Source organism: Monodelphis domestica, chromosome 8 (assembly GCF_027887165.1).
Source record: "Monodelphis domestica isolate mMonDom1 chromosome 8, mMonDom1.pri, whole genome shotgun sequence".
NCBI lineage: Eukaryota > Metazoa > Chordata > Mammalia > Didelphimorphia > Didelphidae > Monodelphis > Monodelphis domestica.
Window position 1 is genome coordinate 118,246,738 of NC_077234.1, and position 22,728 is coordinate 118,269,465.

A 22,728-nucleotide genomic window follows, 5' to 3' on the forward strand; every position below is an offset into this window, starting at 1 on the left:
TAACCCCTGAAAGGATGAATTCTGAATTAGTCCCCTTCTGGGAGGCAGTGAATCACTGCCCTTAGGAGGGTCAGCTTTGGCTGTCAAGTGTTCCTCAGATATGCAGTTTGTTCCTCTATTCCTCAATGGGCCTACTGAATCAAAAGAAGCCATCTAAGCAGAAAGATGTCTATAGTCTACTCAGAGAAGAGTAGTCTTAATAACTAAATGCCGAGGTCAGTTGTTTCTTCATACAGCAGGTATCTAAGAAGCCTGGTTTCCAGGGTTGTGAAGGGAAAGGGTCAAGGGTAAAGGTGAAGTGATAAACTTTTGCAAAGATAGGATGCCTTAAGGTAAGGGTATCCAACCTTGTCTGTCCTCAACTCCCAATTCCCAAAAGAGAGTTAGAATTGGGGGCCACCTTAGGAATCCTCTAGTCCTGCTCCTTGTTTCAGAAGAGAAAACTAAGGTCCCATAGCAGGAAATTTGTTCAGAGTCACAGAAGGTTAATTTTAATGTGAGATCAATTTTAAAGTTGAGATCAAGTGGAATCTAAACCCTGTAGACTGATAAAACTGGAATATCCTTTGGAAATCATTTTGTTCAATCTCCTTATTTAAAAAAAAAAGGGCAAATGGATGTAGAATTAATGTTAGTCAGGACTAGAACTCAAGTCTTTTGACTTCCACTCCAGATCTCTTTAAGCCAGATTGTTGAAATTTAGTATTTCTTGGGGGTACTAACTCTGCTTGGTCTAATAAAAGACAGCTGAGCAAGGAGTGTGGGGGGAAGAATCTGACACCTACCAGCCCTGCAATAACCTACCTCAGAGTTCTACTTGGTAGGACTGCCAATTTTTAAATTCAGGAAGGGCAAAACACCCAGGTTAATAAAAAATGGTTCCTGGAATGTCCCTCCAAAGGCTAATGGTGGGCAAGATTTCAACCCTGTGACAATTAGCAGCCCTCCACTGGGGATGCTGTACCCTGATTCCTGGGAGAAAGGGGTTCCAGATGGCTCTTGTAGAATTATCACTATTCTCACTGAGGGCAGCTGCTCAATGGTCCAGGATAAAACTCCAGGTCACATATCCATGGCTACCTCTTCTCCTGTTCATTATCCAAAAATGTGACAACCCTACCAGGTAAAGCTGCAAGTGAAATGTCATAACTGCCCCCAGCTTTTACATAGCTTTCGCTTTAGAGGGCTATTAGTTTCCATTTAAATTGCTTCCTTGTGGTCAAATCTTAGTTCTAGAATAAAGTCCTTGATACCCTACCCTAATTCTAGATTTTCTCTGAAGTGTTGGTTTCCCCTGCTTGGTAAACCTTGGGATCACATGGCCTTTTTATTCTTGAGCCCTTCACCTAGTCAGTTTACCACCTGTAGTTTTCACCCATCCCATTTCCTGAAATCTAGATATAAGGACCTATGAATCTGTAACTTAGGTAGTGCAGATAATGAACCTTTAATGATGGCCTTGCTCTGCTTTCATTCCCTTCTTCTACTGACTGGCTTATAGCCTTGCACAAATCCATAACCCAAATATTTTGTCTTGTTCCTACCTGGTAATCCTGCTATTATATCCCATGTCTTCAGGAATTGAATTTTACGTTATTCTCCTAAGGTTCAGAGCCTTTCCCATAAACCCTAGTACTTCTAGTTGGATAACTACAAACTGTTGCCAGACTTCCTATTAGGACCTTGCTCTCTTGTTATATGAACAAGAGAGCAACCAGAACAATTATAAAGTCTTTGCTGCTCAGCATCCCATATCCAGATTCCATGCCTTTTCTCTGGTGTTCTCTAGTCCGAGAAAATTTCTCCTCCTCACCTCTATCTCCTCCTGGCTTCCTTCAAAACTCAATTAAATCCCACCTACTTCAAGAAGCCTTTCCCAGTCCCCACCACCCTCCACAGCCAAGGACTTTCATTTAAGTTTACCTCTTGTTCATATAATCTCTATATTATGTGTATCTATCTATCTTTATATATATATGTATATATATATATATATATATATATATTTGCATGTGGTTTTCCCAGTAGAATGTGAGCCTCTTGCAGCCAGGGATGATGTTTTTGTCATTCTTACCATTCCTAACACAGTACAATCCCCAGCCCAGGGTCAACATTGACTAATTGCTGTTCATCAGTGAATATTCCTAATACCAGATGTTCCTCCTTGGATATCTACTTATGGCTCTCTTCCAGGTAGTTAGCACATGCCTGCTTCTTATTGCCTAATGCAGCTAACATTGCTAAATCACAATCCCAAAGCAGGAATACTCTGGCATCCATATTTTAATACCTCTCAAGTAGAGAACTGACAAATTCTTCCTTCTCTAGGGCAGACATGAAAAATGTTATCATGAGAAAGAAGTATATGAAGTAAATTTAATGGTAACCTAAAAGCATATATTTTATCATCTAATATGTTGCTATAAATCTCCAAAACAAATAAATATTTTGCATGTCAACTATTGCATGAATAAGTGATTTTCCATAACACTCCTTTGTTTAAAATACTTCAGTGACTCTCATTGACCTTCATGATCAGATAAAAACTCCTCTGTTGGCTTTTTAAGAGCTTATAACCTCACCTCAATCTATCTTTCTGGTCATATTATAAATAACACCCTTCAAACACAACAGTTTTGCCAAATATGCCTCCTCATTGCTCCTCAAAAATAGAATTCCATTTCCTTGTTCTATGCCTTTGATCCACCTACTGGCCATTCCAGGTGGTTCGAACACAATGTTCTTCACTTCCATATCTTAGAATCTCTCATTTCTTTTGAGCTCAAAGGTCACCTATAGGAAGCCTTTTCCGATCTCTTCTTCTGATTCTGTGTTCCCTCAAAATTTTCCCTTGTATCTATTTTGCATATCACTATCTATGAATATATTGATTTCCCCATCTGGACTGTAAGCTTCTTGTTTCCTGGCAATTATTCATGTCCATACAGATGTGTGGATAATGTCACCTAAAGTATGTCTATATTTGTCCTTGTAATGTTAAACCTGCTATGGTAACCATTATCATTTTGATTAGGAACAAGTTATGAATTTTTAAAAAACCCTTTGAATTCAAGTTGCCATGAGAATAAAGCTCTAAATGGAAAAAGAAGAGACAGAAGAATATGCATTTACATGATGCCTACCATGTGCCAGCCAATGTGCTAAGTGGTTTACAAATATGTGATTTGAAAAATAAGTAATAAATTGAGTATCAAAATACATAAAGCTTTTTTATTTTATAACAGCCTTTCCTGATGAACTATTGCTGGCTAGAACCTAAACCTCAAAGAATAAATCATAAATAGACAAGGAAAAATTTGTGCAAAATGTATTTATTATATAAAGAACCCAATATCAACTACATTTTGTTTTCCCTGCTCACCACCACTGAAATGCTATGACAGGTTAAGTTTCTGTATTTTTTTTCCAAAAGAGCTTTTGAAAGGTAAAAGAAATCACACTGTAAGCTCAGCTAAGCTCTAAATGGAATCTAAACCATTTTTCCCCATTACCACATAAAATGAAAGTTGTATACTTTTGAGAAGAGAATTTTCTAGGAGCAGCAAGTTCCACAGTGATTGCATGTGAGTAGGGGCAGATGAAATATGGACAGGAAAATTTCAGTGGAAATATCTCACTGTATTGATGAGGTAAGTGCTAATAAGTTGTGAACTAAAGCCATTAGGAAGAGGAAGGGTACAAATATTAAAGTGCCTACTATGTGCAAGGCCCTGTGATAATCCCTTTACAAATATAATCACTTCTGATTCTCACAGCAATTCTGAGAGGTAGGCATTGTTATTATTCACATTTCAGAGTTAAGGAAACTGAGGCAGCCAGAGGTTAAGTGATTCACCTGGGGAAGCATAAGCCAGAAAGTGTCCGAGACTAGGATGTGAACATAATTCTCCCTAATTCAACATCTATTACTCTATTATACACTGTGTACCTAGCTGTCACTGGTCCAGGCACTCTTTCATAATATTTTTTTTTGGTAATAAAGAAATTGGGGCCTCAACTCTCTAAAATAGGTACATTATTATCAAATTATCCCTAGCTTACCTGTGTATATCAATGGTATCAATCTATATGTACTTCTTCAATGCCACTACAAAACCAAATTTTTTCTATACTTAACCCTCACCAGAAAATTAAAATAAATTTCCTTCCTGCCATCACGATCACATTTAATATCAGGCCTTGAATCACCCAAATGGAGATAAAATACCAAAAGATGACTCCTCTTCATCACTCTAGGGGCACAAGGTGGAAGAACATTTTGGCACAAGTTTAGTGATACCTCTTATGGTTCTGCTCTTAGGCTTAGAATCACTGTGCTTAGTACAAGGATTTAAAGTGCCCGGGGCCATCTATAAGAAGGGGATCCCAATGGCTGTTCTACAGAGGCTCTGTTCTCAGAGTTGTGAATAACACTTTTATCCAAGGCAAACCTATGTAGCAGAATGTATACCCTTAATAAGAAGAGGAATAATTGAGCTCATATTTATACATATAAATACTGCAAAGATCTGTGTCTTTGGTCAGATAATGATCCTAATCCCTCTATGACTTAATATATGTTCATGGAGTGTTACTATGGCTGAAAAATTCTCCTCAGTAAATCTGATCTGGTCCTGACGTTCTCCTGACATAACTAAGTGAATCTTCTAACAAAATGCACATAATGGGCCCATATTTGTGTAAGTATGTATTTGTGTGCCTCCATGTATATATATGCAAATATATATATATATATTTGCACATATGACATATCTACAAATCTATTATATAGTTTACATGTACATATAGATAAATATGCATACATATATACAATTCTAAGGATTGCATTAGAAATTTGCTATAATTAATTATATGTTGATAATCCTAAATGGATAATTTTTTTCAATGTGACCTGCCATCATAAACATATATGTAGATAGAAAGACAGACAGACAAATAGATAGACAGCCAGATAAATAGATAGGTGAAGAGAGAGAGATATGGATAGATAGATAGATAGATAGATAGATAGATAGATAGATAGATAGATAGATAGATAGATAGATAGATAGATGGATAGATGGATAGACTGATGGACAGACAGACAGACTGATAGATAGATAGATAGATAGATACATACATACATACATACATACATAGACTGATACATAGACAGATAGAGAGATAGAAATTTGTACTTCTACCTACCTATACATATATGATTACAGCTGTTCAAATACATCAACAAATATACATATATCTGGATACCCTTACTCAGTTTTTTATATGGCTATATTACTCGTTTCCAGGTTATCAGATAAATTTATTAAACTGCCTAGAGTATCTTAGAACTTCTAACCCTGAATGTTGCTTTTTTAAAATTTATGCCCCTGAGGAGAACCATATGTGTTGATAAATACAAAGAATGTACAATATAATAACAATAATAAATATGGGAAAAGTAAATAAAGATTAAATTGGTGTATGAGTTAAATATAAATCAACAGATGTGAGCTCATATGATTATAAGGTACTTTCAATATTCAAATAAGAATATCCTGAAAGAAAATCTCAGATGGAAGGTCATCTTGAAACAAATTCCCCACATAATTACATCAATATATAAAATAATTTACTATATGAAATTTCTAATGAGTTTTGAGAATTGTATGCACTATCAAATTGTAATCTGATCACTTTGAAATATATTTTATATCCAATCAAATATTATGTAGCTTTATTGTAATACTGATATCATTTGTAGTACTAGAATTCTCATATATGACAAATTGATTGACATAATGAATAAATATTCTCAGAAAAAAAATATCATGTTCAAAAGCAATTCAGAGTCATTTAAATGCCATGGCTATCATGGGAAACTATTGGCAAAAAACTTGAGAGTCAAAGAAATTCAACTTCCTAGAGCTAAGCACCAGGAAAAACTAAAAATTATGGTTTATCTAAACTAATTTAATCAAGGAATGAATTAAAAGTCAGAAAATTAGACTTCAGGATATAGGTTATACTATTTCCTTAATGACCTTGAGCAAGTCACTTCATGTCTCTGAGGCTTAGTTCCTCAACTGAAAAATGAGGTGTTTAGATTGAATGGTGCAATTCTAAATTCTCCTTTAACTCCAAATCCTAGAATCCCAAAACAAATTTTGAAAGAAGAATTTTGATCTCCTAGATTATGCCAGAATTTTTAACATTGAATCTTACTTTTTAAAAAATGTTTGTGTCCCTTTAGAGACTCATATTTGTTGATATATATGGATAAATGTACACCATAATGGCAATAATAAATGTAAGAATACTAGGGTTAGAATAACACGGGAACTAAAAATAAATTAACAAAAATAGTTTATTTTTTTAAAGCCTACTAGTGTTCTTCTAACGTGTATAAAGATAATACTGTACAAAGCAACTATGCAATACTGCCCCTAAAATATCTACCAAAGTCAGGCATTCAAATGTCATGTGATGTAGGCCTTTACAATATAAGTGAGATACAGAGAGCATGGGTCAGTTCCAAAGAAAGTTATTCAAAAATTTTGGGGTTAGAAAATAATCTATCTGAAAGAATATTTTAAGACATTATTATTATAAAGGATAGATAATAAAACATTTTAAAATACTCAATTATAAGATTTTAAATACAAGGTTATTTGTAAGCCAGGATGGATTTGACAACCTTTCTAAATAAAAAAATTTTATGACATATTTTTGATGCTAAATATCTTCTATGATACTAAATATCTAAATATAAAAGAAATATGTTCCAATTTCACCAGGCCCGTTTTTGCTAAAAAGGAAGAACTTTTCGTTTTAAGTGTGGTTATCATGCTTACCAAAAGAAGTGGCAAACAAATCATTCCCTAGATAGCAAACCACCCTGGGCAATCATAAAATTTTAGACTGTGAAAGGACTAAGGAGCATGAAGGCCAAAGAAGTTCAGGGACTTGCCCAAGGTCACATAGTTGGATTACATGAAAGGAAACAAGTACAGCCTTGTAAACAATTAACGAATTAAAACTATTCAATATCATTTCCCTCCATGAAACATATGACTATTTGTAGAATTTTTGCACCTTTTTTATTTATGTTCTAACACATGGCAATTCCTCTTTCTTGCCAATAATTACAAAAAGTTCTTGAAACTGATCAGGATTTGGTAACAAATATAAAATAAATACACATTTCAACTAAAATTGAAAACAATAAAAGTATGAGTGTTTCTGTGGAGATAAAAGCAAAGAGGAAAATCAAGGATTGCTTCCTCCATAGCCTGAGAATGCCTTACATATATAGTCAGTTCTTTTATTCCTTCTAAGAATATTGAATTTTAATTATAAGTAAGCTTAAATAGGCCTAAAGTTATTTAAGTTTATGGCAGCTTCAAAGACCAGCTCTTTTAAATTTTCAATTTGATAACTTCCATAGTCCCCATGGAAACGACCTTTTACTATTTCCACGGATACTGAACGAGTTTTAAATATTTCTGTTCCATCAGACTTTATTATACAAGCAAAGCTAACATTTAGACTACCAAGTGTCACTGATGTTTAAGTTACACAGACACTCAAAGAAGTAGAAAACAATGTAGCTTTCCAATTGTATGCATATTAGGTATTAGTTTTTTCTTCATTATTTGAAAAACAGTTGCTTTTTTAAAAAATGTGATAATAGAAAAATTTCAATGCTTATATTTATAAATTTATAAATTATTTTGTCATTCTGTCATTTCAGTAAAGTCTGACTCTCCATTGACCATATTTGAAGCTTTCTTGACCACGATACTGGAGTGGTTTGACTTTTTCTTCTCTAGCTCATTTTACAAATGATGAAACTGAGGCAAGTGGGGTTAAGAAACTCGCCCTGAGACACTCAGCTAGTGTCTGAGGCCAGATTTGAAAGCAGGTCTTCCTGACTCCAGGTCTGGTGTTCTATCCACTGTACCACCTTGATGCTCCTATAAAATATTAGTTATTTATATAAAAATTTATATAAATATATATTAATACATATAAATTTTATATAAAAATAAATTGGTTTTAAATGAAAAATTAGGGATATGGCCACAATAAATTATGAAAACTTAAACTTCAATGTACAGAAAAGTGAAGATAAAACACTAGACAACTACATCACTTTGAGTATCTCTATCTATTTTCAATCTTCAAGTTTCTCTATATCATCCAGCAAATGTCTGGTCATTTCCTTAATACTGTCAAGCTAATAATTGCTCAATGAATGAATGAATCCTCACTTAAATGTCAATTTAAAGGAAACATAAATAATAGCATAAATTTCTCACCAAAATCTCAGAAAGCCCTCTTAAAATAAAAAGAAACATATTTTGACTTTCTTTGGAAAGGTTTCTCCACCAAAATATCATAATTCCCCCACTCTACTGTATCCTTAAAAAAGTCTACCTTTGCTTCCATAAACTAATTGGTTTTAAAGGAAATTTAACTTCTTTATTGCCACTGTCATCTATCAAATGATCATGTACACAAAGAAATAATGGCTTCATTATATTTTTCTTCTAACTTAGGGAATCTCACATGATTTACTATGGAAGAACAAGTCACAGTTTTAAAAGAACCCTATTATGACATGAATGGCACAGCTGGAATCACTCAGTACTTAAAATATATACTGAAACAGAAAAATCAAAGAAAATGATCAAAGGCCTAATGAAAAGACATCTTTAATAAGAGGTAAGGGAAAGTTATTCAGAAGACCAGCAGGGATTAGAACAAAATCAAAAACAATGTAAAAGTAGTTTCTGAGGATTGTCTGTGCCTATATATGTCAATGTCTGAGCCAAACACATTCACAAGCTCATATACATGAACCCATCCAAAACCTACTATTTTCCCCCAAAAGAATTTTTTTCCCATTGTGGGAGCTACAAAAACTATTTTATCATTGGACAGAACACTAGGAAAAATGTTGTTGCTTCCCAAGTCTAATAAAACATACACCAAAAGATATACTGCTTAATTGCCTTTCTATAAAAAAAGAAAGTTTTAGCCCAGTCTAAGACAACCTCAAAAGGCAGATAGAGAATGAGTCTGCAGCAAATTAGCTACATTTCATTTTGAAAATGATGGCATTTTCTAATTTTAGCTCTTAAACTCTTTAACAGATACTTTAAATATAGATTTAGTACTTGGTTTTAAATCTCAATACTGCTAAATTGACTACCCCAGTAAAAATTTAAGAGTTGGTTTACCTTGCTTGCTAGGCTTCAATTTCTTGACCTGTGGAATGAAACTAAGTCAGGGGTTTCTAACATAGGGTCCACAGATACTCCTCCAAAGAATCTGTGCGTAGATTTGAGGGTCCCTGGGAACTTGGATGGGAAAAAAGATTACATATTTATTTCCACTAACAGCTAATTGAAATTTAACATTTTCCTTCAATCATTAAAAATGTCACTGCAAAAAAGGTCTGGGGTCTATAGGCTTATTAAAATAGTGACAGACAGTCAAACAAAAAAAATTACAAATCCCTGGATTAAATGATCTCTAATGTCACTTTCAGCTCTAAATCCTATGATTTAAAAATAAAGCAAATCATATCTCCCATTAATTTTAAATAACCCATAGCATTAGACCTAAATCAAGGATATAAAAAAAATCAAGTGATGATGATGATTATGATGATGGTGGTGGTGTTGATGGTGGTGGTGATGGTGATGATGGTGATGATGATGATGAATTATCCTTCTTTCTGTAATATCACCAAGAAGAAAATTTTCTGGCAGGTTCTAGGCAGGGAATGTGAAGATATGAGAGAAAATCAAATGATATGGTGACTGTGAAATTACATAGCATAATGCCCTTCCATCAAAAAGAAAATAAAAATAAAGTGAAATAAAATATATTTGTAACTGTGGCTTTAAAATATTTTAATATGTTGAGGATCTAAAGCCATTAAAGCAAAGATTTCAGTAATCCAAAGAATGTGCCCATAAGTCCATATGTGCATCACATTGGCTACTTCATCCACTGAAAATGATACGAAGATTTTTGGCTTGATTTGAGGTTCACTGTCTTACATAAATACAAGCTGGACTCTTGGATTTTTGGGTAGCCTTTCCAAGGTAACCTGAGTAATTATCATGGAACATGTTAGAGAAAATTTCCAAGATGGATAGTTCTCAGGATTAGAAATTTACTGACAATTTATATCTATAAAAGAATTGGATTAATTTTGAATAAAATAGATGTTTATAATGAAAGTTACAAAACTCTTAAAGAAGTAATATACCCATATACGTGTTGTATAATAATATGCTATTTTTCATTTCAATGCATTTTACGATGGTTAGATAATTTAATCTTTAAAATATTACATATGTAGACAAATTCAGAAAATGAATGATGATTTCAGTTTAATTAAAATTTCAGTTCCAGTTTAATGATCATATTTCAAAACAGCCTGTCATAAAATATACCAATTGCTCCTGAGATGTTTGAATAACTAAATTTTAACATTCTCCTGAAAAAATGTAGCACAGTTTAAGAAAAGGAAGTTATAAAACTTTTGTAGAATACATACAAACCTTCTTATTGTTCATTTCAATGTCTTAAAAATAAAATTATTTTATTAGGCAACTGTTTATAATTAAAATGAACACAGTAATGTAAAGAAGATAAGAGCCTTTTTGGAAATTCTCTCTTGTATAGTGCAATAGTTGTAAAGGAAAGTCCATGATTGAACATGGCACACACTTTCATTCTTAAAATGCATTTATTTAACAATGACAATGTCTTCTCTAAAAGAAGATAAAAATATTAAGATTGTTTTCAGTTCACTTTTGAGGGACTAAATTTAACTTGATTTTATCCATTAAAAATGTTTATGTAACTTTAAGTCAATTAGCAAAATAAAAAAAAGTTCTTTTGTTCTAGATAAGGATGAGTCAAATTGTAGGAAAAAAGCCATCCTGTATTAGATATTGCTTACAGGAAAAGTTTATTTTGATCTCAACTTTGGGACATAAATATGTTCCTTTTTCACTTATCTCAATGAAAACGGTTTAGCAAATATGTACTTAGAAAATTTTTCACAAAAGGAGAAAAAATTCCATTATCATGACATTGATGTGTTATTAAATTCTACCTTTATATAAATTTAAAAATGGATAATTTTGGAAAATAAATACAACACAGTAGTGACAAACCTGTTTATAAAGGTATCACTACACATTTCAAAATTTAGGAGTCACAGCTGTTGAAATTTGATGTTCATCACCACTTTTACTATCCTTATATTATCTATTATTCATTCTGATATTGACAGTATTTGGAGATAGTCAAAGGCTTGAATTTCTATAGTCCCTCTCCAAAGAAGGGGTGTCCAACTGTATGTCTTTAAAACATTTTCGTTTAATTTTTGATGGGTTATTTGCTCCCTACCAGGAAAAGTATACTGAGGATCATAGAATTATAACAGAAAGAAAACTCATCAGCGATCTAATCCAACACTCTCATTTGAGGATGCTGAAAGAAGATAAGTGATTTGCAGAAAGTCCTCTATATATAGCCTGAGGCAGAATTTAAATCTTATACCCTCTGACTCCTGAGTTAACTTTATTTTCATAGTACTTTGCTACCTTTATACAGAGCATGTATCCATCCCCAAAGTAATGTCCCATGACTTACTGTACTAATTCTGTTGAATTATCAGAGAATTATGTTCACAAAGACTATGCCTACATAGCAAATCAGTAGATATTGACATATTATTTAAATGAGAGAATAAAATTATACTTCTTTTGGATAGTTTTCACCCCACTGGACAATGCAGTTTGAAAGTATATATTAATCACATTCAGTGGATATCTGTTAAAACTTTTAAAAATTTCTTATTTTCCTGATATTCTGGATTATTTCCCCCCCATACCAGATGTGTACAGGCAGGGGATGGGGTAAAGAGAAGGTTATGATTTCCTAGGCATAGGAAATTTTCAGCAAGGGAACTCTAGCCACCATGCAGAATGACAGAGTATCTATACTACTTGGTTTTAGAGTTGTGGGGCGGGGGGAGAAGGGGTAGGGGGAGTAGGAATTAAAGATTGAGAGATTTACCTATAGCCACAAAGCGTGCATGTCAGAAAAAAATATCATAAGATCATTGATTCAGAGCTCTAAGGGGCCTTAGAGACCATCTAGTACAGCCTCCTCAATCAGCAAATGAGTAACAGAGGCTTAGAGAAGATAGTATCATGGCTAATGTAGTATCTAAGGTGAGATCTGAACCAAGCCTTTCTTATTTCAAGGCTGGTACTCTGTTCACTATACCATCCTGCTTCACACACACACACACACACACACACACACACACACACATCCCTAAAGATGAATAGCAAAAAATTACAATATTTAAGTTATAGAAAAGAATATTCTAGGGAGATGAAAAAATTCCTATATTTAACTCTGGCTTTTATCTTTTAGCATCTTCTTGCTTTTTGTAAAAATAGCAATAATAATACTTACCTAACTCACTGAGATATTGAAAAGATTACTTAATATTTGTCCACCTCTTTGAAAATGAAAGTACCATACAAAGAAATGATGTAATGATGAAAATGATGATAATGAAACATCTTGTAAATAGGAAAATGTGGGAAGGATAATTTTAAGAGATCATATATCTGATCTAGAAACAATGAGGAGAAAATGGTATCCATAGAATTGCTGGATGGCATGAAAATGGGAAACAATTTCATGTAATGAATTAAAGTGGCAAAATATATGTTTAGAACAATTTTAGTTCAACTGTAGAAAAGTACTTCCTTATCCTTGCTACTTAACTAAGACACAGACAATCCAGCCTACCTCCTGTTGGTCCTCAGTATTGACTACTTCAATATTCTTTTCCATTACAAAGACGAAAAATCAAAATGTGGTCTCTCTTGATTGTAGCATCACAGCTTCAATGTAGACTGCAAGGACTTGATTCAGATGAGTTTGTTGAGAGAAAGACTTGCTAAATTGTCATTTTAATATGACAAGCCTTGTTGGACAAACAATAAAGCAGGCAGACAAGGGAACTGGGATGGAGATAAGCATATATGGTCCACTGGGATTTTTTTCCCTTTGTTTTCAAATCATAGGGCACTTTCCTTTTCATCTTAGCCTAAAAAGTCATCAACTAATGTGTCTGGCATATGTATTTTCTAAAGAATAACTTCATAGCATTGCTATTTCTATTAATTACGTGTTTGCTTCTTATTTTATGTGTTGATCTCTTCATAGAAGAATAATCAGTTTTCATTCTAGGAAGATTATTATAATCACAATTGTGGTGATTCTTTAATATTTAGCTTTAGGTTAGTTATCTTCTTTCCATGGTACCTCACTACCTTCTTTAGAGAACATGTACCCATGAATAAGAGTAATAATAAGAATTTAAGACTCATTCCAAAGGGACAGGTAGGTGGCTCAGTGGATAGAGATCCAGGCCTGGAGACAAGAGATCTTGAGTTCAAATATGAGCTCAGACACTTCCTAGCTGTGTGACCATGGGGAAGTTCACTTAACCCTAATTGCACTGTCCTTACTCCTTTTCTGTCTTGGAACCTATATAGAGTATCAATTTTAAGAGAGAATGTAAGGGTTAAAAAGTAGCTCCTTCCATAAGCCATGAGTCTATAACAATTCTCACATCATATATGTGAACCAGGTAGTATATTGCCTTTTAAAAATCGGGCATAGTAGTTTCTGCTATGTATTTTGCTTCAAAATTCTATTTTTCCCTTATATTAAGTGATGGGGGAGGAATGAATTATCCTTTATAAGTATTGTAATAAGAAATTTCTCAGAGATTAGCTAAAACATATAATTTTAATAAGTCAAAATTAAATATCTGTGATTTTCAATATGATTTTTTTAAAGATAGTGTGTCAAATTAGTTATGACTGCATCAGAGAATTCAAGCCTGGATATGATATTTCTTTTCCCCCCCAAACTCTCTGACAAACATTAAATGGAAAATAAAGGAATTTAGAGCTGGACAGATCCTTAGATAATATCTATATGCATAAAATCCAACCACTTCTCACTTGCCACCATTTAGAGATCAGAAAAAGAGCAAAGAAAGAGGAAATTATCTCCTCCAATATCACCCAGATAGTAAACAACAGACCCAGGATTCAAAACTAAGACCCCTGTGTCTGAACACTAGACTTTTTTCAAATGAGTCTCTGACAATGAGTCTGTATAATTTCCTAGTCAAGGTACAACAGATGTAAAAAATTCTGGGTGTGTTGGGAGACACCATTCCAATTAAAAGGGTATATTATCATAGGTATGCCTAAAAAAGTATGCTAAATGTAGCAAATGACCCACTGGTCTTCTTTTCTCCTCTGCTGTCCCCCTTCCCTTAGAGGAAATAAAACACCTATGTGTACACCCTTTTAGATAAGACTATGGCTGCTATTTACTATATGATGCAGCTCTTGAAATCACCAGAGGATGGATATGATTTAGCTGAGGGAACCATGGTGGGAGCTTACCAGATCACCATTTTCAAGATTTTTTCACCAAAAAAAGAATTGAACACAAAGCCTCAACATTGTACAAAACAACTTCTGAAACTTTATTGTGAATTTTAAAGTACATTTAGTAGAGGATCTTACCCTTAATATTAATTAAAAATAAATTTGAAAGAAATCCACACACTGTTTTTTTAAGCAAAGATCATTACAGACTTTTGAAGTCACAATATATACATTTATATGAGTGCAATAAGCTTCTAAATACATTAGGTATATATCTGCTTAAATAAATAGTAGAACTTTAAATTATACATGTGTGAGAGGCATACTGTTTACAGCAAAAATGTTTTTACAAAATAGAGCAAAAATGGAAAGTAATACATTTTGGATTTACAACTACTTTAATACTTTATGAATCCAATACTTAAATTGAAATTATAGTATACAAAGGCCCATTTTATTGAGGATAATTTAATTTCCTGTCCAACACTGTTCAAAAAATATAGATTTAAGATGCATTACTATACATATTAGTGAAATTTCATCAACTCAAGTCACTACCATATGGAAAAATATTCTAATATTATTAACAATATTTTCTTGATAATTTATGCATATAACATGTAGAATATATTTCCTGCTATTAAAGACTACTGAAATGCATTGCCTGATTTTGGAGTCAAGTTATTATTTAGGTATATATAATATTTTAAAATCAATACTGAAAAGATGTTGCTGTGTTGAAGTTCTTAAATAATTTCTACTATTTAATAAGGTTTTATATGAAGCTTAGTATCTTTAATTACTGGTTTCAGCTTGGGGGAGAATGTCCCTTTAATGGGTTAAGATTATACTTACATATGAAACCCTACTATGAATCCCTAGAATCCAGTTCATACATACAGAAGAGGAACAATAGAATATACTATACGGTGATTACTAACTACAGAGTAATAACGTTATAGGAGAATGTCACATCAAGGGTTTTATACTTATGATTACTCATACACTATATCACAATAAGGGAAATCGTTTTCTAAGTGAATAAGTTTCTTTACCACATTTCATCTTTTCGAGTGTAATCACACAGTGACAAATCATTTTTGGTAGCTCAAATACATGAAAGATGGGACATACTTTACAAAAGCAAAAAATGAAAAGGAATTGCCAGATGCTTAAGAAATCAAGTCTGGAATAAACTTGAAAATGAATGTAGTATTTTTCTACCCTGCACCTAACAAAACAATAGCCTGGCATTAAGTGGGGGAAAAGGAGCTCTCATAGAACATATACACACAAAAAATTGTAATAAATGGAAAATTACACTTTGCATTAAAATAATGCACAGTAGGGTTATTTGCCTCAAGCCTGCATACCCTGCTAGGTGTTTTGTGAACAAACTCCACAAGTGGCAAAGTTTTACATGCACAAAGCCTAAGAAATAAACCAAATGTTGAAATGTAATACATGTGCACTGTAGCCATACTTTAAAATTTCTAGCGTATTAAGATATCTGTGTTTTTAAATACAGGTTCTCTTTACTAATATGTGGCAAGATGGCAGGTTAATTCTCACATACCTCTCCAGCTCTTGCTTCCCACAGTTATAATAGAGTACTACACCTCAACCTCCCAAGTCAGTCTTTGTAGCCATACCAAATTAGGCCTTTTGTTGGTGAGAATAAAAGAGCTTATATTTTCAGTAAGGACTGATTTTGATGCTAGGGCATGACACAAAGGAAATACACAAATGCATACCTAATCTATTTTTGCCTGGGCCCATAAACCCATATACCTCTGTTTCCTCTTATTGCTAATAGCAGTATCATCCTTCTCAGGTTATCAGTCAGACAGAAATGTCATCAGACCTATTAATATTCGGTTTATGCTAGAAAGAAATGCCCTGACCTACACAGAAAAAAAAAATACAGAGCTCACTTCTCCTGCCCACTTTAGGCATTAGGAGTTCATTTAATGGTAATATAGTGTTACTTATTTCTTTCCATGGAAATGAAAATTAATTGGGTTTGATAATGAAGACATGACATAAGCCAAAAATCTTTGCACTTTAAACTCTGAACTTTAGAAAAGAAACAAACTAAAAATATATTTACAAAGACATACATGAGACAATTGACAGTCTATTGATTCAACAAAAGAAGCTTCAAAATATTCCTCTAAAACACAATATTACTCCTAACTTTTGGGGCAGGTAAACAACTGAGGCATTTTAATATGGTTCCCCAAATGGCACACATTTCCAATTGGACAATAGAAGCTATTAAAATTAAGCACACTTCGTAGAAACTGCCAATCCCTTCAAAACTAACTCCTTGGTCTGCATTACTACAAATAATGGTCTTAACTAATAACTCTTAATGGTCTCCTAGAACACTGTTGAAATATTCATAAATGATTATCAATCCCTGGTACTGAAACTCAAATATTAGCCAATCAATGGGTTTGAGATTTTCTCTTTTATAAGTCACCAGTTCCATTTTGGAAGGGTTTCCCATTCTTTTTTGGTACAGCAAAACCAAAGCTTTGGTTGACTATTTTTATTTCAATAGAATCTTGAAAGGGCTGAATTTTAAAAATAGCATTATTTATCAGAACACCCTTGGGCAAAGTAAAATGTATTTGCAAAAGTGCTGCTGAATGCAGGCATTTTAATACTGCCATAATGCACTTTTGGAAAACTGCTGTTGATTTGTGGTAACAAACTGCGACTACTCTCAAAAGCATTTTGTGGTGGCAAAAAAGCCACTGATTAAGGCAATGAGGGAAAAAACAACAACAACAACAACACTAAGCCATTTACTAAACTGCATTAAGATTTCAAGAACAGAGTAGCACTGAACAGGTTTCAGTGGTCAGCACCCTTTGGGGGAACCTGTGCAACAGAAAAAATGGCTGCTTGCAAGAACAAAAATTATGGAAAACTTCAAATTCTAATGAAGAGAAACTAAATAAAAGTTTTAGTGACTAAATGCATGTTTCCCTTACAGTGTAAAAATATGACTATAGACTTCAAAATAAAAAAAAAAGTCTGGTAGTACTTAGTTTATTAAAAATGGGGAGATGTAGACTCAAATTGGGTAGGGTAGACCCAAAAGTATTTGTTCAAAAAAAGATTTTTGAAATCTGAAAATAGATTTTTGTCTTAGATATTCTGTATATGTAACACACACATGTGTGTTTTAAGAACTTTTAACAAGAAATTGTTCTAGCCATTTGTTACCTAATTTTCCTAAGTTGGCCATGAGCTAAAAAAGCTAAATTCTCTCTCTTTCTCTTTCTCTTTCTCTTTCTCTCTCTCTCTCTCTCTCTCTCTCTCTCTCTCTCTCTCTCTCTCTCTCTCTCTCTCTCTCTCTCTCTCTCTCTCTCTCTCTCTCTCTATCTCTCCCTCCCCCCCCCCTTCAAATGCAGTTAAGCAAGACAAGGTGTTGGGAATAAATAGGAAATCTATATAAGACACATTATTGTGAGGAGCTGAACAGAGTTGATTCTAAAATTTATTCAAATGAGAACAAGAAGTGATTTTTGTCCTTGGATGATATAAGTGCTTGTGACAGCTTTAGTGACACAGTTACATTCCACTGGGCTTTTCGCACACTCACTTGAAGACTTGTTTGTGCATGGATTAGTAGCAGTTGCCAATTTGCCTGGGTTCCCATCTCACCGCAGAGAAACCACTAGAAACTTTTTCCCCTAAGGTGAATTTTGTCCAACTCCATTAATCCTCTTATTCCATCCCCAAATAGCATAGACTTGTTATATATCAAACCTAGATCATGTGCTGGGTGGGTGAGTGGGGGTGGAGGGAACCTAAAAAATCTTTGCTTCTCCACTTTCCTCAAGGCAGATATTTACAATGCTTAGACTATCACAGTTGGCTCCTGCAATGTCCATTTGGATGGAGCCTGCCTGTCACAATCATAACCAATAGGCATAATGTCATTATAAATTATCACCAACATCCAAAACATCAATGCAAAATTAATCTCGTCTCTCTCGCAGCCTTGCCTGTTTAGTCCCTAGACAAAGGCATACCTCTGGCTGTATTTTAAGAAACCTAAAAAAAAAACCAACTAAATCAACACATCATGTAGGGCAGCAGTTTCATTCACTTATGCATGTCAGGTTTTTGGTTTTCAACCCCCAAGTGGGAACTCTATCACGTGATTGCAACCTATTGTGAAACTGAACAGCTTGGCGTTCTTCCACATGAATCCTTTAGAGAGAAATGGCTAAAAAGTGTTTACTTTAGGAGCTGTTCTGGTTAAATGTGAGATCATTCATGAAGAGTAGTATATCTTTTTTTAAATGTTTATGTCACTTTTATTTAAACAGGTCCACAGAATAAACACATGCACACTCCTAAAGATTTTCTGTCTTTGCATTCATCTCATTGAATCCAAAGTCAATCTATGTGTTTACCTTTATTTTCATAACCAAGAAAAAAGATTTTCTACTTGATTACCTTGATGAATTAAACTCTCCAACCTCTGGGGATTTTTTTTTCTTGTTCATAATACAACAAGTGAGCTTAACTACCTAAAAACCTGCAACATCTAAGAGGGAGACCTTTACAAAAAAATAAGTTTACTTGAATTCAGTAACATATTCAGCAGAATTTTTTAAAATTAAAATAACAGTAATATTTCTTCCAATTTAAGCTGGTTGGGTATTTTCACTAGGGAAAAAAGCAAAGCCCTTTCATTCCCCTCATAACTTCCTCCTCCAAATAAGATGCAAAACTTAAGTGAATAATGGCAATCACAATTTAAGTAATATATGCTTTTTAAAAGTAGAAATCTATGCATGTATACATATCTATATTTACATATATAGGTACTAAAAATTAAAAGGTTTTGCTTGCCTTTTCTAGCAAGGCAACAGTTGTGTTTTTTTTTTTAATTCTCTAGGAACTGTGCAAGATTGATGATCAGAACAGCAGTCATGAACCTGGTTACATGATCCACATGCACTACACACATCTGACAAGTGTGTTAGCATATTGTTCTCTGAATCATTTTCATCTGCCCATGGGCATAGTACATACTGTTTCCACAACACCCAGCTAGTTCATTTCCTTCTAAGGATGCACACTGAAGATAACCTGTACAACATTTTGCACAAATTGCACTGAAAACTTATGTGAAATTATTCAAGCACAAATGAACACAATCTTTGCTGTCTATAATACCAAAAGGGTTCTGTCTCTTTTTTAGGGTAACGCTAGAAACCTTACAGATGGTTGCCATATTCTAAAACAGAGGAAAAAGTTTAAGTTTAAAGAACAAGTGACATAACTTATATTTACAAAACTGTGCAAAATAGCTAGAAGCTTTTTTGTGATCTTAAGAGACAAAGCTTAGGACAAATTTGCTATGCTTTAAGAAGAGTAAAATAGTAAAACCTTATTTATATAGAATATTTTGTACATATTTCAAAATATGGAAGAGTCTGCACTCTTATAGTGAAAACTCTGAGCGTTACAGAAAAGTTGGGGGAAGGCCCATGCTGATCTTAGCTGGCAAGTTTGTGCAGAGGTGGATGGTTGCTGGTACTTCTGACCCGTTCAGGAGCAGGGGCTAGAATAAAGATTTAGGGAAAAAAAGGAAAGCATCATTCTAGTCTAGATGGAAAAGTAAGCATCATTTGTTATTTGCAGGTTGCCCCCCTTTCCTACATACTCATTATGAGAGATATCTGGCAAAAAATAAAAAAGAGACAACCACAGAAATTCAGTATGGCAGGTTCAGAAATGGTGAAAAAAGTATTGCAATGATGGTTTCATGTGCTTCAAAAGACCAAAAGCAGGAAATTTTGGTTCAATCCAATAGATTCCTATAGTTCTAAAAATGTAATTTTTAATGTACTGTCTGTAAAGAATACCAAATTTGAGCACATAAAGTACACTATATTATATATAGTGGTTTTTATTTTTAATATATTCTATTTTCAAACCCTAGAGTATGCAGGTGTAACACAGCATGAGGATGGACATTTAACCAGGTGGAACCTAAAAGTTAAAAAACTATTAAGAACCAAAGTCTGACTTTTCGCTCATGAGTCAATGGAAAGTTTTTTTATTTTAGCAGTCCTTTGCATCAATGACCATTTTTATTTTAATCTATGAAATCAAAGCTAAGCAATTTTCTTCAGAATGGTGTTATTATCTTGAATCAATGTGTGCTACACATCATTAAAGCTTATTGTCTTACTTGTCAATGGTGCTACAGATAATAGTGGATAGATTAATGGACTTGGGAATTAAGAAGACCTGGGTACAAATTCCATCTCTAACACTGGCTGGGTGATCATGTGTGAGTCATTTAAACTATCTGGGCCATGGGAAAAGTTTTAAATTTATGAATTACAGAAAGAATGGGGATAATAGTTCTCAAAAGTGAAATCCTTAGTGTACTGAACACCATCTGTGGTAACACAAGTTTAGGACAAAATACTAGAAATTGAAATAATCAACTTTTACAATAGGCAAAACCCACTATAAATTTAAAGGTAGGGTGCTTGTTGAGCTAGAGGATGTAGGAATTGTAAAACAGGTTTCAAATTGAAGTAACACATAATTTTCTAAATAAGAAAATATTAAAGAAACATCATTGGAGCAAAATTAGTATTTTAATATAAATCAAAATATGTTTTCTTCTATGGCAATTTCTCATTCTAAATTTACTATGACCTTAAAACTGCTACAAAAAACAATCTGAAATTATCTTTTAGATAATTACCTTGTTTATATTTTTAAAGGACAGGGTTTTTTTTCAATATTTTCTATTAATTAAATAAGTTTAAAAATAAGCATGATTGATTTTCTATATTTGTTAATTAATACATTTAACTATCTAAAGAATACTTCTTGATGGAATGTTACTTAGGGACTTGGATAAATGGGTTTATTTTATTGAGGTTATTTGAGAAGGGGTATTTTCAAAATGGAGATCTTCTAATATGATCCTCTTAGAGATCCAATTTGTAAATTTCAAATCTTTCGCCAGACAATAGGATTGGAAGTAATTGTCTTGCATTCATTTATCTACTAACATCTGATTCCAAATCAGATTGCCAGCAGACATAACCTCTTTGTATTGTTACAAGGGAAAAATGATTTAATTAATCAAATAGCTTTATTCATTGAATTGTCTCCAGAATGGCTGTCCCTGGCAATGCTATGAAAACAATTGCTCCATGTAATTATCAGTCTTAATATGTTCATCTTTCCCACCTTGTTAAATGTTTCTTCTTCATCATATTCCATTAAGTATATTACATAACCAATAATACATTTAGAGTGTAAATGCCTTGAGTACTAATAAAATCTTTCTGAAACCATACACTCAAAAAGGAACTGATTTTACATTGAAATTTTCCAGAGTTTTAATCTTGATCAGATATATTCTATTCTAGGCTTCATCCCCTCTTCTCCACAATAACAACTTTGATTCCATGGAAAAAAGAGAATGCTGTTTCATGAAAAGGAGTACATGAATTTAGCTGAACATGGATAGTCAACATAAACTGTGCATTTACTCTTAAAATCTAATAATTAGTATCCTTAGTCATTTTGGAAGGAAAACCTGGATATAATTAAAGAATTTTAAAGGTGAATCAATTAGACTACATGATCACCAACTTAGATCTCACTGATCATCTAGTCCAACCCTCTCAGGTTACCAGTAATGAAAATGAGGTGCAAAGATATTAAGAAACTTGCCCAAGGTCACAAAGGGATTATGTGTCAGATATGGGGGAGATAAAAAGAATGTGATTCTTTTAATGGATCCATTGTAATGTTTGACTGGAAATTATTAAAAGAAGTATCTAATATGATTTCCCAAACCTTGGGGTTTTAAAGAATTTGTTTGGAAAAGCCTATTTCTATGCATGTGCTGTTTGTCATGATTGCTATTCAGAAGTCTCAAGGGATAGATTTCTGTGAAGTTCAAGCTTTCATTGGAAAATGGGTCTGTTGAAAGGAATGAAGAGAACCCATAAAAGGTATCCCAAAAGACATTGTGCAGTTTTAAGTGTTAATAGCTTGACAATGTAGCAAGACTTTTTGGGATATCTTGTATAGAAAGGAAGATTTCATTCTTTTGACTGCTTGACTGTAGTGTCTTCCTTCCTTTATTAGGAAGACACTTTTAGACACAATTAGAAGTAATTGGTGGAACTCTATGGAA

At 33.4% G+C, this 22,728-nt stretch overlaps 1 protein-coding gene across 7 annotated transcripts in view; it reads right to left on the reverse strand.

The window, feature by feature from the left end:
- Positions 1-22,728, reverse strand: part of PCDH9 (protocadherin 9) — a 1,086,222-nt gene that overhangs the window by 1,036,559 nt on the left and 26,935 nt on the right. Inside the window, exon 3 of one of the 7 annotated variants that reach the window (XM_007501427.3) lies at positions 14,596-20,115. The exons of the other annotated variants lie outside the window; for them this stretch is intronic. Within the exon in view, the coding sequence (XP_007501489.1) occupies positions 20,017-20,115 (99 nt within the window). The 3' untranslated portion in view covers positions 14,596-20,016. Of the gene's footprint in view, positions 1-14,595; positions 20,116-22,728 lie in introns of those variants that run through there. 7 annotated transcript variants of the gene reach the window in all.